This window comes from Lissotriton helveticus, chromosome 5_1 (assembly GCF_964261635.1).
Source record: "Lissotriton helveticus chromosome 5_1, aLisHel1.1, whole genome shotgun sequence".
Taxonomy (NCBI): domain Eukaryota; kingdom Metazoa; phylum Chordata; class Amphibia; order Caudata; family Salamandridae; genus Lissotriton; species Lissotriton helveticus.
The window spans coordinates 921,771,402-921,788,066 of record NC_136065.1 but is presented as its reverse complement, the minus strand read 5'-3'; the positions used below and the strand labels follow the sequence as shown (position 1 = coordinate 921,788,066).

General features: G+C 39.9%; 1 protein-coding gene across 4 annotated transcripts in view; it reads right to left on the bottom strand.

Annotated features, from left to right (window-relative positions):
- Positions 1 to 251: 251 nt before the first annotated feature.
- TBC1D12 (TBC1 domain family member 12) overlaps positions 252 to 16,665 on the bottom strand; it is a 308,722-nt gene continuing 292,308 nt past the window's right edge. For all 4 annotated transcript variants that reach the window (XM_078643381.1, XM_078643382.1, XM_078643384.1 and 1 more), the window contains one exon: positions 252 to 3,211. In XM_078643381.1, coding sequence (XP_078499507.1) covers positions 3,146 to 3,211 — 66 coding nt within the window. In that variant the 3' untranslated portion in view covers positions 252 to 3,145. The remainder of the gene's footprint in view (positions 3,212 to 16,665) is intronic.

Genomic DNA, 16,665 nt, shown 5'->3' with positions numbered 1-16,665 from the left:
AATGATGTTACAGGGTGAACTGAACATGGCACTATAGGGACTGCCAGCTGCTTGTGCCATAGCTAGCAGAGATTTCCTCAGAACTGTGTTTGGACCCAACATGATGGTGTTTATTACATTGGTAGGGGTCACCCGCTACCTAATTAATAACATAATTCAACTTCTGACAGTTTGTTGGTTAAACAATTCACTAACATGCCAGAAAAGAATAAAGTGATATCAACACAATAATTAAGATGTAAGGACTGAGCTCGGTTTCCAGGTTTTATTTACATAAAAACCGCTACTAGTGGTCTTAAAAGAAGGCTAAATCCCTTCTATTTACAATTTGTATGTACATGTTTATATCTGAAAAGTAAGAAAACTGTACAATGAAACACCAAAAAGTACAGAGAAATAACAAATGGAAGCACAGTGAGGAATATATAAATTAAAGTCATAATTCAGGTAGCAACGTATACATTTTACAATGTTACATGAATAGTGTATTCATACAGGTATGTAGTTATAACTTACAAAACAAAATGTAACCAACATGTACCATATAAATTATGTTTAAACAATGTTATGCTATTCTACTTAAATGCTCAACAACCCCGAAATGACAACTGATGGCCTTGTAAAACACTATGGATCAATATTCTTGCAGATCACCATTACCTAAACTATCATTCTTGCAGAGAACCCATGAATATAATTGCTCTAAACTGAAGACCAATAAAAAAAAAAAAAAAAAAAAAAAAGACAGTCATGCTCCATGCCATTTATTGCCCCATGTTCTTCACAGAATGGGCAAAGCAGAAGAGAGCTTTGTGGAATGGTGGGTGGCGATGAGGTTATCTGCAGAAACTGTGATATTAACCATATTCCACCTGTATGAAACTTGTTCACTTACTATTAAATTGTACACCAACTCCTAGCATCATCCAGGACGGTAACTCATACACACCTGGGATGGAGTGCCTTTTACAATGTTTACTTACTAGGAAGGGTATTTCTAGGCATTAGGGAAATTACTGCTTGCCTTCATTAGTGAGAGGACAAGTCAGATGGGGGGGAACCCTAAATTGAAGTCCACAAAAAGAAAATACCACACAGAAATAAATGGTTAAAGTAAGAACTCATGGTATCACAGTTTAAAGCATTAATACAAGTAAGTTGAACGCTGTTATGTATGTTACACTAGCCAACAGGAGGCTTTACACAAGAAAGTGAAGACTCTGCAACCGCTTGCTTGAAAGAAATAGTGATTAGGGGCAACAACATTTCTCAAGTTTGGCTTCTGGTTCAAGAGTCATTTCAGATATAGGCCACCAGCTGAATGGAGCGCACATGGCGACAAAGGGATCCATATCTAATAGTTGACTCTAAAAATGCCATTCAGTTCACTTCACACTATACCAATATATGCAAGCTTCACTGAAGCCCCACACTGCAAACATTCCTTGCAGAAGGCACTTGTTGACATAGTTGCCAACACATAAACCTGTTGTGCTAGTTCCCATCCTACCCCCGTGCAGGGGGATCCTTACATAGCAGAGCTGAGGCACTTGTTGGGGGAAGTGGTGGGAAAAAGAACACTGCTACTGCTCTGGTTCATTCCTGACAAAGACGACCTTTTTTTCCAGTGACGCTCACATTGTACGTTTAATATACTGCAAGAATTTATAAAGCCTGCTCTTCCCATTTGTAATATTTAACACTTTGGAGTTTTTCTGCTACGTGGAACGGAATCAGCCAACAAAGTATAAGCTCCAGGAAGTTGGCTAGGTAGTGTATAGAAACTTGTTAGTTATCAGACACCACTCAATTCATAAACTGAGAAAAATGAAGACAGAACAAGGAACACTTGTGTAACGACAAATTCAAAATTATTTTCCAAGGGTGAACATAGACCTATAATAGTGTTCTCAAGCATTTGATCACGGTCATTGGTCACATTCTTGATCTTGAGGATGACTTAATGTTACCAATACTTCAAATTGCAGGAAAATATACTGTCAGTCAACTTTTCCTTTACCACCTTGAAGCTTTCAGATTAGAATGGACATACTTCAGAATCGGAAGGTATGCCTAAACATTTGCCACCAGTAAAATAAAGAAGTGCATTCTTGTTTTATCCTCAAAATGTTAATTGTGAATGATGCATTGGAGTTATGTTAAGCAGAGGACAGTGACACAAAGTTCATTATTTCAAATTAAATGAAAGCACATCGGTAAAACTGTTCCTTACAGCCATCTTTTGACCATGAATCATTCTGATATTCTATTATCAGAGGGAAAATTTAAGGATTTGATTGCAAACACACACCTTAATTTTCTTCCCACAGCTTGCAAATTTTAGCATATTACATGAAAATGGACATTTACTTTACATAGCAAACATGAACAGCACATAATTTGGCATCAACAGTGACTTTTTGAAATGGAGTGTTATGTGCCCCTTTGCTACCTATTTCACCACAGACAAATATGAAAAAGCTGGTAGCAAATGTGATGTTCAAATAAGTAAAACTAGAACATATGTTAGAAGGGACAACATACTGTACATTTAAGTAACCAAATACTCCCGGTTTCCTGAGTAAACCACCACAAATATCAAAATCACCGAAACAAATTAAAGAATTGATCCAAGTAAGAACTTGAAAAATGTGTTGTCTGAAATATACAATGACGTTTAAATGCGTTTGGTCCACAGTTACTTTTGTTTTCAGAGTTTCCGAAAAGGTATTCTTTAGGTGAAATGTGTACCAATCCTTGGTTTAAGATGCAGTTCACAAGTAAGTCATAAAAATTTACAGTAAAAAACGGGACATTTGGTTTGTTATAAAACATGGTTTAAAAACCAAACCATATGTACCAGTAAAACGTTTATTACAAATTATTATTGCATTACATGTTCTATTAAACTAGAATGACACACCAACACGACCTGTATTAGTGCCAAACAATCTTTTTGCTTCATAATACTGGAACAAAGGAAATCAGTCCATTAGTCAGTCGTTTCCTGTTGCATTCCAACTGGAACGCATTTCTATCTCCCAATCACACATTTCTGTAGTGGTTGATAAGCAGCACGATACGAAAGGTCCCTTTTGTTTTAATCCAAGTGGTTTCTACACATGCGGTACCTCCTAATAAAAGTTTAGCTTTTCAGTGCTGGGCTATTATTCCAATCTTCTTTGTTACATTTTATCAAAGATGTAAAAACCTGAAACGACAAAAAAAATGTTATTTAATGCGGAAATGTTCGCACAAATAAGAAAAAAGTGGGTACCACAATAACAGATCTGTACTGAATTAATCTTTTACGTGCGTATTCCCTCCATATTCTTTGTATATCAAGTAAAACCATCACTGGGAAAGTCAACAGACCTGGCTTATTAATAAAGAAAGTGCTAGGTAATTAAGAGGCATGTTTGTATTTATTTGTGTGTGGTTGTAGTGTGGGTGAGTCACTCAATGAGAGTTATGAGTTATGAGAATAGGTGACTGGTCATTTGTAAGCGGATCGGTAACTGGGAGTGCGGATGTAAACCGAGTGAGCGAATGAGAGTAGGATATCCTCCTACCAGCAATATAACTACTGCCATCTACGCACACCTACCAATTTGTATACCTATTTATCCACCCACTCATCCATGCACAATTTCAACAATACATCATACAATCAGCATCCAACCAGCAATCTGTCCTCAAAGAACCCACATATCCATCCATCAAGCCATCTATCCACCTATCCAAATAGATATTTAACCATACATAAATGCACTCACTCATCCATGCACTCACCCTCCATGCACCTGATCACCTACGCCCCCAACCCATCCACCCATCCAATACATTAAATGCAGTATCCCCAAGGCTCTATCCTTTCGATCTCCATCTTCAACCTCTGCAAGAATCCACTAGACGCAATACTGCAAGTTCAAATGTTTGCCATACATCAAAATGCAGATGATACACAAATGTACTTCAGAATCTCAAATTCCAAAACGGATTCCCACCTCCTGCACTCCAAAGACTTTTTTATTAAGTTAAAAAATCTTTTGGGCACTTGTAGAACTTGATGTCTCGCCAGCATTGGTCCACATCACTTGGTAACATCATTGACTAAAAACGAAACAGGACTCAACGTCTCAAAAAAAAAAAAAAAAAAGAAAAAAGATTTCTTCTTCATGCCATCTGAAGTTGAAATTATCCAGTCTCCTTACAGATTTCAGAACAAAAGATTCAATCACCGTTTTTTTTAAATTGAGATTGCAGCAATGTTACACTTTGGTCTTGCCCAAATCAACTACAGCACCTCTCAAGGCTAAATTTTCTATAGCCAGTCCGCCTTTCTAATGGGTGCTAAGCCAGATAATGTCGCAATGATTCTAATGGACCTCCCCTGACCATTCTAGGAAGGTCTATTTCACTTCAAAATGGAATGCAACGTATACAAATTATATATGGGCCTTCTACTGCTATCTGAAGATAACCTGCACCTAACTGGATGTTGAAGATCTGCTTAAATTAGATCTCATCTCAAACTGGAAATCCTAAACAATATAAAGGCCTAAAAAATAAACCTGTCCTTCATATAGAAACCACTGAGGCTCTCAAACCATCTCCCCCTTAGGCGGACAAACAAAGTGGTGTCCTTCTAGAAAGATTTAGACCCAGCTGATGTACTGGAATGGTTTACCAGTCTACCCAACTCTACCTTTCGCACTCTCTCCAAGATTTCTCGTACTCTACAGATACTGTTTTATAAGGAAGTGTTATGTTGCCCCATTAGCTAGGTCCATGCAATTCAAATATCTTAAATAGATCAAATAAATGATCAGCAAACCTACCATTTGACTCATTTTCACCTTTACCAACTCAAAAAAATCACACAACTACACACCCCAAAATCACCAATCAATGAGTAGGAAAGCCACACCTTTGGAAGCTCTTTGCCAGCATTGTAGTCAATGCAATCCACTGAAGTCAAAGAGATATGTGGAGGGCCACAGCTAAACAAATTGTCAATTTTTATGGAAATAATGTAAAATGCAGTGTCTGACCAGATTTAATATTAATTTCAAATAAAACTGAATGACTGTATCCTGTTAAGATCATTCAAATAACCCCTTAAGTATTTCAATGGAAATCTGAACTACAATTAGCACTACATTGTCAGAGGAGATCATCCTTAAAACATAAAAAGATTGAGCGCACTGCAGCAGGAAAAAACATGAAGTATGACTGGGGATGGAGGTATACGAGTGGAATGCTTACTTAACCTATGGTGGTGCCTTTGTTAACGATAAAGGTAGGGGCATAAAAGAGGTGTATGGCAGTTGATGTAGCTTCTTTCATAGGTTTACTTGTAAAGAAGTATAAATTCTGCATATTCCACGCCAAATATTATTGGTAATGGCACTGGTAAAAAGTGCAATATATATATGTTAAACAACTTCCAGCTTTGCTCATTTTTGGTTCAGTCTCTGAATAAGGTTATAATTGTGTATTTTTGAAATGCAAATGGCACTTGTCTATATCTGTCAAGCAACTCCATCAACAACACATGGTTACGTATGCCTCTTAGCCACTATTAATGCTTAAGTCACTAAACAATATTTATTTGAAATTGCCTAAGGCCTCTCCTCTCATATTTCATCTCCACTTAAACACTGTAGGGCATATTTAATATCATAGTTCATATAAACATTACAAAGGAGGTGACAGCACATGTATAGTTATGGTTACGTTAAATCACTTGGGCACCAATCGGAAAAACCAATTCCACCTACATTATAGTATTCTCATGGGGAGGATTTTGCCAATGGGCAGATGATGCTGATCAACTTTAAGGGAAGATCACTGCAGGTGGAGCTAGCTGTCATGGAGTAAGGAGCAGTTTTCAAAAGCTCTTTGGTAGTTCCCGGACACTGGATGTGATCCTGCTGTCTGGGCTTTGGTCCTGGTAGTTGGGATACTGTATTCAGCATCTGAGGACACCAGGGGCGTGGTGGACTGCCTGGAAACTGATACAGCTATCCACTGTTGCACAGGGAGAGGAGTAGGATCGGAGCAGGTCAGATAACAATGGAGGCCGCACTGCGTCCTTGGCCGTGAGTTTGGACCCAGGACTACCGTATTGGGACACAGGAGATCTACTGGTGGTACTGGGATGGAGATGTGTTGCGAGCTGCACGGGATGGCTGTTGGCTGCTTGGGTGGGGGCCCTAGCCCCTCTACATGTGTATTGCCCAGAAGTAAGTTCAACACTGCACCGGGTGGCTCCAGTTACCTCTGAGCATCAAGATAGATGAGCAAAGCTGTAGATTGAATACTGACTAAAGGGGATTTGAGGAAGAACTCCATGCAATGGAGTGGGGAGGGGGGGTAAAGGATGGATCAGCGAGGACAGGAGCCTACAAGGTGCCTCGGGCGATGTAAACTGCTGTCGTCCCCATGATGAAGTGGTTGGGCTCCATATGTTCTTCAGGGCTGGAGTTGGATCGCAGCTTGGTGACTGAATTCCCTTATGGAGAGGGCTCCGTACGGCTGCATTGCCTGAACAGGGTTAGCAGCTGCAATATGGCTCCAGACTGTGCTTAGAATGGTTTTAGCGATGTGGAGGACTGCTTTCACAAAAATGATCTTCCTCTCGAGGCATTTGTACTCTTTTGATACACTTTCAATAAGCCATAGCTACAACTGTTTTTGAATTATCAACAGTTTGCAACTATAACTTATCTGTGGCGGGAAGAGACATAGGACTGCTCTTGCCAAACTTGAACTTCTGTCTGATGAAGGAGGGTTAGCAGTCCTTGATATGGAGTTGTGCTACCTATATATACAGTGGTGGTGTGGGAGTATTGGAGAATTGCAGATATCTGCACAAACCAGAATACTGAACTTGTTGCTTGACCCATTTTGTAAATTAAAATCCACTCGGAGGGGCTTTTGGTTAACACCCTTCGATATGCGTGGTCTACAGCTCTTAAGAGTACACACACTCGACTCACATATACAGATGAATGGCCGATCACAGCTTTATTAGCGCTTCGACATGAAGGTAACTGGAGGGGGTTTCATGATTGAGAGAGAAGGGGAATGGCCACAGTCGAGTTGTTTGCGGATGGTAAAGTCAAATTTTGTTCAGGAATTAGTGGACAACAGGTGCTACCTGCGCAGCATTTTGTTATATGGGGCTGTAGTGGCTAAACCATAGTTTAGCTGGAAGTGCAGACTATTAGAACCTCCGTTACAAATCTGTCCTTAACAAAATATGCGCTATCAATGGTAGAGTTACAGCAATATTTCTACTATAAATAGTGCTCCACACCAAGACCAAAAATGAGCTGAATGGGTTGCGAGATCAATGGTCTGACGACTTTGGAATGGTACTGACAGATGGTGAGTGAAACAATCTCTTGATGTCTACCTCTCACACCTCCATATGCAACATTCCTATTGATTCAGTATTATTATCTTCACAGAGTAGAACTGCCCATAAGTAATTAAACTGAAGTTTCCAAATGCGCATGTGTCAAAGTGTAATACTGAGGGTGCTAAATTTGACTATATGTTGTTGGATTGTTCTTCACTGACAAATTATTGGGATACAGTGGTGCAACTCGCCAATGAATCTACAGGCAGGAATATTAATAAAACGTAAGCAGGTTGCCTACCTGGACTTTTGCCTACAGCCAAGTCTGATGTCAACACATCCCGACTTACAGACCTAGAATGGATTCTGGCATGCCATCAAATTTCTATGTTCTGGAAATCATCAGCTGAGCTTAGTATTTGAAATTTGAGAAAGAAGGTGCTTAAGTGGCCATAGTGTTAGAGGGGAGCAAAGAAAGCAGAAGCAAAATGCGGGTTGAGGAGTCCTGAGTGGGATTGGTCCTGAGATGTAATACTAAAGGGTTGACCGACAACAGATAACACAGGAAGAAATCTGCCTTCTCTCAATGGAGATGCGCCTGAGGGTTAATGTTTCATTATATAGTATGATGCACAGTAAGGTGCTGGACAGAGGTTGGAATAGGCCCTTTTACTCTGGAATTTACTAACAGAGCAGGATAGTGACCCTTTGACTAGTGTAATCCACCCCCGCCCTTTTAGATATAACACCGTACTATATACAAAGCATATGGATTGTTACAATGGAGTATTTGGCTTTGTTGTTTGTTTTCAATAGCTATTCCTGTAAAAGTATGAAACAGGCGTGTTTGCTGTCTGGATAATATAGAATATTAAGAACGCTGCAATATCGCAGGCTCCCACGGATATTGGTTGCATATGTAATGATTATAAACATATGTAGAAAATATGTGATTACTATATAAGTGCATAAATAATGGAAGATTTCCAGCTGAAGAAAAATCAATAAACTGTTTAAAAAAGTTTCGAGGGCAGGACGATGATGCATAGGAATATCCAGACAAAGAAAACCTATAGGAGAACAAAGACACTGATTCACCACAAGACGGAGCAGTATCATAATGTTATGTTATGTTATTGGGGTTGCTTATATAGCGCACGGCTACTCCAGGGAGTGTCCCGGCGCTTTCTGACCCCAAACTGAGAAAGAAGATGGAAGAAAACACAAACATAACAAGTTACTGCTTGTAAAGCCAGGTTTTCAGGGCCTTTCTGAAGGCAAGCAGATTAGAAGTACGGCGCAGATCCACAGGCAAGGAATTCCATAGTTTTGGGGCAAGATGTGTAAAGGAACGACCACCTATCCTGACCCTTCTAATGGGAGGAACCATTGCCAGGCCAAGACATTCAGATCGGAGAGATCTGGTGGGTTTATAGAAAAGAAGCCGTTTCTGAATGTACGAGGCCCCAACCAAATGGAGTGCCTTGTGGGCTAAAGTGAGAGCCTTGAAAGTAATACGCTTCTTAACTGGGAGCCAATGAAGGGAAGAAAGCAGCTCTGAAGCCCGAGCTTGTCGAGGTAGGCCAAATATCGCCCTTGCTGCGGAGTTTTGAACTACCTGAAGTTGGTGCAGGAGGTAGTCCGGTAAGCCCAGGTAGAGGACATTTGAGTAATCAATCCTGGAGCAAATCAAAGCCTGTACCGTCAGCTTCCTGTGGACTAAAGGGAGCAGAGGAAGAAATTTTCGCAGCATTTTTAACAGACCAAAACAGGTGTTGGAGAGACCTGTGATCTGTGTTTTCAGCGAAAGGGTGTTATCAATTTTGATCCCCAAGTTTTTTGCAACCACAGAGGAGGAGGAAGGGGGTGACATACACACCGGCCACCATTCCTGCCATGGTGGATCTGCTTGACAGCCGAAGAAAAGCACCTCAGATTTATCAGGGTTGCATTTGAGGCTGCTTCGCTGAAACCAGTCGAAGACAGCCCCCAGGCAACCCCGGATGCTCTCCCCGTCAAACTCCATGCCCTTCTTGCAGGTGAAGAGAAGCTGGGTGTCGTCAGCGTATGATATGATCTGGGCACCCATGGACTCCGCAAGTACCGCCAGTGGAGTCATGAAGATGTTAAAAAGGGTCGGGCTAAGCACCGACCCTTGTGGGACTCCAACATCCATAGGCGGCACCTCTGCGGAGTACGGCGGGGCCCAGACCACTTGTCGACGACTCGCTAGGTAAGATCTCAACCAGCTCAACACCGTTCCACGGAGACCAATCTCGTGAAGTCTTCTCAAGAGGGCCTCATGCGGGACGGTGTCGAAGGCCGCCGACAGATCCAACATCACCAGCATAGCTCTTCCCCCTGCGTCGAGAACTTCCTTAATGGCTTCGTTTACTTCCAAAAGAGCGGTCTCGGTGCTCAAATTGGAGCGGAAGCCAGATTGGGTAGAGTGGAGTAACCCCTGGTCTTCCAAGAAGGAGGAAAGCACCGAGTGGACGTGCTTCTCGACGATCTTAGCCAGACTGGGCAGGAGAGATATGGGCCTATAGTTCGCATGTATCTCTGGGTCAAGGCCTGGTTTTTTTTAGAAGGGGAACAACCATTGCCTTCTTCCATGCTGGCGGAACCATGCCACTGGACAGGGATGAATTCAAGATAGGGTAAATCAGGGAATTGAAAATCTTGGCATTCCTAGCAAGAAAACTCGCCGGACAGGGGTCAAGCGGAGAGCCTGATTTAATTCTGAGTAGGAGATCCAAAGAAGTAGATTCCGATAAAGGTGGGAACTCCGATAGAGTGGGGCACGTATCAGATGGAAAAGACAACAAATTTGAATCAATCATAGGTACATTGGGGACAGCTGGAGGAAAGGAGTCTTGGATGAGTTTGATTTTCATATTAAAAAAGATAGCCAGCTCCTTTACCCAGGATTCAGAGAACTTATGCTGGACTGAACTCGATTTAGGAGAAACAAACTCTTTGACAATGGAGAAAATTTCTTTACACGAGTTTGACGCAGCTTCAATTCTGTTGGCGAAATAATTCTTTTTGGCCTCTAGAATGGCCGCATGATAAGATTTAATAGATGCTTTGTAGGCGGACTTAGCATCCTTATCGTACTGTTTCCGCCAAAGTCTTTCGGCTAACTTACAGTTTCGCCTAGCAAGAGTCAGTGATTTGGAGAACCAAGGAGCCGAGCTACGCTTAGTGGATGAGCGAGGCGTAGAAAGAGGAGCAAGATCATCAAGCCTATCCGTAAGCCATTTCTGAACAGTTTCAAGGTCTCTTTCGAGATGGCCGGATAGGATGCAAGGATGTTCTTGATACGCTTGAACAAGGCTCTCCTGAGTAATTTTATGAAAGGGTCTACTGGGGTGCCTCAGTTGGTCAGAGTTATTACAAGAGATTTTACTTCTGCCTTGAATTAAAAAGCTGATCAGGGAGTGGTCAGACCACAAAACAGGAGTGGAACGGGACATAATGAGGGGAATAGTGGAGAACACTTGGTCAAGGGTGTGACCCTTATCATGAGTTGCACTAGAGATGTAGGGAGTTAGACCAAGGGGAGCAGTGATATCCGTGATTTTAATAGCTTCACTGTCCGATTCGACATCCATGTGAATGTTAAAATCCCCAAGCATTATGCAGTGTTCCACCTTCAGGCATAGAGTGGAAATAGCTGATTGAAGCTCCTCGAAGAAGGCACCACGCAGACCAGGAGGTCTATAAACTAGGAGCCCTGAGAAAGATTGGTGTGGAGTAAGTGTAATAGAGAAGGCGAGGGATTCGCAGCCGGAGATCGGTGAAGAAGGAATGATTGCACAAGCAAAAGATCTTTGAACTGCAAGAGCCACACCAGGTATCATAACCTACCAGAACTTCACCGCCAGTTGAACTAGCAATATACCCACTATGGTTCAGAGCACAGCTAACACTTATGGTGTACATTTAGAAGAATAGCATAGGCATTCATTATTTCTGTTGGGGGCACTGCATCTATTCCAAAGACGCAGTCAATTTCTACCTAGGGACAAATGTCTTTAAAAACCATGTAACTGCTAAAGAAGTGATACCCCAAACAGCAAAGTAGAATAAACCATTATCACTGAATTCCATTTACGTCTGAAATATGCAGTCCTTTCACATATAGGAGGCCAAGGACGAAGGATTAGAACTCATCTAAAACAGGTATCATTCGCACCAATCACATGTGGCAGACTGGATACAAAGGAATATTCATTTTGACAGGTTCCTCTTTTGCACAGCTTTCCCTTGATTTGTTCCAGAGACACCTAAAAAGAGCTGACCATCCACACAATCGTCTTTTGTGCTGTCAATATGAAATCTCAGAGCCCTCTGATGGTCCAGTCGATGGAGTGTCCCCTCCTCCCTCAAGGGGCGATTTGGAGCAAAAACCAATGGCAGAGAACTGTCTGCCCCAATTGGAAAGGAGTTACAACCTAAGGTAGAAAGGTTGCCTAGTCTTCTGTCCCAATTTGCCCAAAAAACAAGGTGTAAGACTGATACCAAAAGGTTGAACTGACACAGTTCAATCTTGCTACATACCAACACAATCACAATGAGGAAGACAGTTTTTAGTACCAAGAGTCAAAGAGCAGCTATGCACTGGCTCGAAGTGTGCGTCCATGTGGAACATTAAGACCAAGTGTAGGTCCCACTGAGACATTACAAATAGCTTGGGCTAGGGTGCTGAATATGTGATTCAAACTTTTTTTTAAAACACATGACAACCAGGACTTAAACAACAATGGTTGGTCAGGTAAACACTGAACAGACTCTCCAGGATTTCACGATTTGCCCCCAAAATTGAGAAATTGTCAGTTTTGTGAAAAGGGGTAGCTTTTTACAAAAGTGCCCACGAAATTTGGCGAATGCGAGCTGATATTTACTTTTTGGGCCGTGAACATAATTTACATTTTTCCGCCTCTCAGTTACCAACTCTCTGGAAACAAGGACATCTTGTGGGTGTACAGCGACATAAATCGTGGCTGGGCACTCGGTTGGCAATTCTGCTCCAGGTAATGAGATATTTTATGGGTTTAGGCACCTTGCTGCTTTCGGGGCAACATGAGGCTGATTTCTTGTCCCAAGAAATGCAAAAAGTAATGGTTCAGCTACAGAAAGTTTACACGATGTTATGTTTAAATATTCTGCCAGGGTTTAGGTATGGAAACTTTACATGGATCTGTAGAGTATTTAGTAATATATAAATGAAAGAAATGAATAAATTAGTATTTTTATGAATTTATGTGACCTTGAAGTGAGGACTTAAATTGTGTATGTGTACCAAAATGAAAAGGCTATTCTGAGACTTTTTGCAGTGTTAGATTGCTTGTTTTAAACTGGAAATACGTTACTGTTAAAAAAAAAAAACAGTAGGTACTAAATTTGTGAAGCTTGCATTTTGTTATTAGAAGCTCTTCTGTGCTGGTATTTTGTGTTCTTTGAGACTCTTCTGGTCCTGTATCGGAACATAATTTGAGACGCGCAAAACTGTTGATATGTCAGCGTTAAAATACTATGCATACAGACACATTGGCCAATTTTGCAGTTGCAACACTGATTTTAAAAGTGTTGCCTTACTTGATGGAGGAAATGCTCATTATGTCCTGCAAGCAATCAAAACGGAGGGAGGTGTGGATTAAAATAAATAAATGCAATTAATAAACCAATTAAGGAAACTGATTATGTGGAAAATAAACACTGTATGGGACATAATGCATAAAAAATTAAAAGTGCACTGGAGATTTTTTTTATTATCTAGATCATTAGAAAGAAAAGCAAGCGAATACAATGATTTGTCCATCATACCAGTAATATAGGGGTTACATGTCACAGATCTCAATAGGTTACACAGGCAGCGTGTGATCACAAAGCATTACCTGTGTGACTCTAGTGCATCGTCTGATGCCATAACTAGAGAAGTGCAAACATTTGGCATGAGCCGCATTTGTGCAGCTCGACTAAAAACAAACTGCCACCGTATGTGCACTTACAATTTGAGGCATGTGCTTCAAGACCACAACAAATGCACAACGGCAACTCAATAGTGCAAATCTTTGTTACGGTGTGCTCAAAAGATTATACTTTTGCACGTATGCAGTCAAATGCTGTGCAAGGCCCAAAGCCCATGTGCACTTGCAATACACATTTTCATAACAGCATATCTATATGTAATACACACGACCCAAAAATATGCGCTAGCCAAGTGCAGCCAAACGCACCAATAGAAAACCCAAAACATAGGTGCCAACAACCAAATCTTTGATATGGATTGCTGCAAATGTAGGCACAAAAATAGGTACAAGGACTATTTCCTGGCTTACGTTTTCCATGGTACAGGTAATGCTGTTCTGTCAACTAGGTGCACACTAACAATCTAGGTAGAAAGCATGAGTCGGATTATGCCATGCACCTATGCTTAATTACAACCAGCCTCCTAATACTGGCAGATATTCAGAGAAGCAGAGTTCTTTGGTACAGTACTGAGGTGTAGTACTCCACTGAAGTGCAGCATTCATCAGAAGTTATTTCTACCGGGCACACAGTACTTCTGAAGTCAATACTTGCCTGGCACAATGGGTCATTTCATATTTTTATTTTACAATAGCACTATTTTTGATGATAGTTCATTCTCCTGGCACAAGGTTTAGTGTGGACAGGATAGGTTTTATTTGAGTTCTTAAGGTTTTATCAGTTGTGGTGCCAAATTATGCTGTTAACAGAAATGATTTAAGCATTACTTATGGTATTGGGAAACCATAACGTAATTTCTATAGTCAGTGTATACTATTGCTGTTCATAGTTTTATAACCTCTTCGCCACGGTGGACATTCCGCCACGGTGCTGGAAAAAATTATGCATGAGCGGTTCGGACAGCCCCCTGCCATCCTCCGCACAAGCCCACTGTGATGTCGGGAAACAACCTTTACAACGCAACTTTTACAACGAACTACCATTACAACGAAAGTTTTACAACGCAAAAACTATTACAACGCATGTATTTACAACGCATGTTTTTACAACGCAGGTACCTTTACAACGCATACCATTACAACGTAAGTATTGGTAAGTATATAATTATATTTAAAATGTTATATTTTTGGTTTTTTTAAGGGGTATTTTTAGGGTTCAGGGTCAGTTTTCAGTTTTTGGGTAAAGGGGTATTTTTAGGGTTCAGGGTCAGTTTTCAGTTTTTGGGTAAAGGGTTTTTTTTAGGGTTCAGGGTCAGTTTTCAGTTTTTGGGTAAAGGGGTATTTTTAGGGTTCAGGGTCAGTTTTCAGTTTTTGGGTAAAGGGGTATTTTTAGGGTTCAGGGTCAGTTTTTGGGTAAAGGGGTATTTTTAGGGTTCAGGGTCAGTTTTCAGTTTTTGGGTAAAGGGGTATTAGGGTTCAGGGTCAGTTTTCAGTTTTTGGGTAAAGGGGTATTTTTAGGGTTCAGGGTCAGTTTTCAGTTTTTGGGTAAAGGGGTATTTTTAGGGTTCAGGGTCAGTTTTCAGTTTTTGGGTAAAGGGGTATTTTTAGGGTTCAGGGTCAGTTTTGGGTTTTTGGGTAAAGGGGTATTTTTAGGGTTCAGGGTCAGTTTTGGGTTTTTGGGTAAAGGGGTATTTTTAGGGTTCAGGGTCAGTTTGGGGTTTTTTGGGTAAAGGGGTACAGGATAAATTAAATTAAATAAAATAATTAAATTAAATTATTTAAATTAAAATAAATTAAATTACATTAATTAAATTAAATTAGAATAAATTAAATTAATTAAATTAATTAAAATAAATAAAATAAAATTAAATTAATTAAATTACATTAAATTAAATTATTTAAATTAAATAAATTACATTAAATTACATTAAATTAAATTATTTAAATTAAATAAATTACATTAAATTACATTAAATTTCATTAAATTAATTAAATTAAATTAAAATTAATTAATTATATTAAATTAAATTAAATTATTTACATTAAATAAATTACATTAAATTAAATTAATGAAATTAAATTAATTTTAATTAATTTACATTTAAAAAAATATTATATACTTACAAATACTTACGTTGTAATGGTATGCGTTGTAAAGGTATCTGCGTTGTAAATACCTGCGTTGTAATGGATCCTGCGTTGTAATGGATCCTGCGTTGTAAAAATTGCGTTGTAATGGTAGTCGTTGTAAAAGTATGCGTTGTAACGTCATACATCCGTGATGTCGGACGCCCGGGGGCCGTCCGACGCATCAAAGAGGTTAAACTACCAGCAAAAAAATAAATATGGGTCTGGTGTTGTTTTTATTCAATTATTGAGTTTCCATTTTATGGCCATTTGAGTGATTTGGTGGGCTATTCCATAAACTTGAACTTCAGTTGTAATAACTAATAATAACAGAATACCTTTATTCGGTTATTTTGCTTTAAATCATCAAAGTATACAAAAAAGATCCATCATTTTACAGTCTATAACAAAAGAATAAAGTTCTTGGACTACATATAAAAATGAATGGTAAGAAAAACAGGAGTAAAAACGTTAAAACAGATGAGCTTCTAGATAGACTTATTTATTTTATTTATTTATTTATTTAGAAAGTTTTATATAGCGCGAACAAGATCTTTGCAGATATCAGAGCGCTTTACAAGGACACAGGGATAATAATACAAAGTAATAAGGAGTAATACAAAGTAATATTAAGTAATAATTGAGGTAGCTAGGTACAAGGTGCTCAGTTACATAGGTAGGTCAAAAGACATGAGGTAGGTCACAGGTGAGGTAGTGTCGGTACACGGTGCATAGACAAACAGTTGCGTCAATAGTAGAAAGTACAGAAATAAGGAGCATATGTTTGCTTAAGCGTGTTTAAAAAATTTTGGAACTTAAAGGTGGGCATAGTTGAGGTGGGTGAGTGCAGGATGTATAGTCCCACAGGTGCGACAGTAGTAGAGAAGTAGGGGTCGTTGAGGTGGTGTGGGTAAAGTGTGCAAAGTCAAACAGGTGCGTCAGCAATATAAATATACATAGTCACACAGGTGCGTCAACAATATAACAATATACAAAGAGTGAGCGTATACCATCAAGTAAGTCGATAATACAAGTAATACAATAGACCAGGGGGGTCTGGCAGGTCTTACAGAGCAGATTCATGAGTAATACTGAATAGTAGATCATGTGTATTTAGCCATGAGGATCGCTTTAACTTCTTTCTTAAAAAGTGCGTTGGAGGAGATGAGCCTTGTTTCAGGAGGGAGTGAGTTCCAGATCCTGGGTGCCATTCCTGAAAAGGAGCGTTTATAT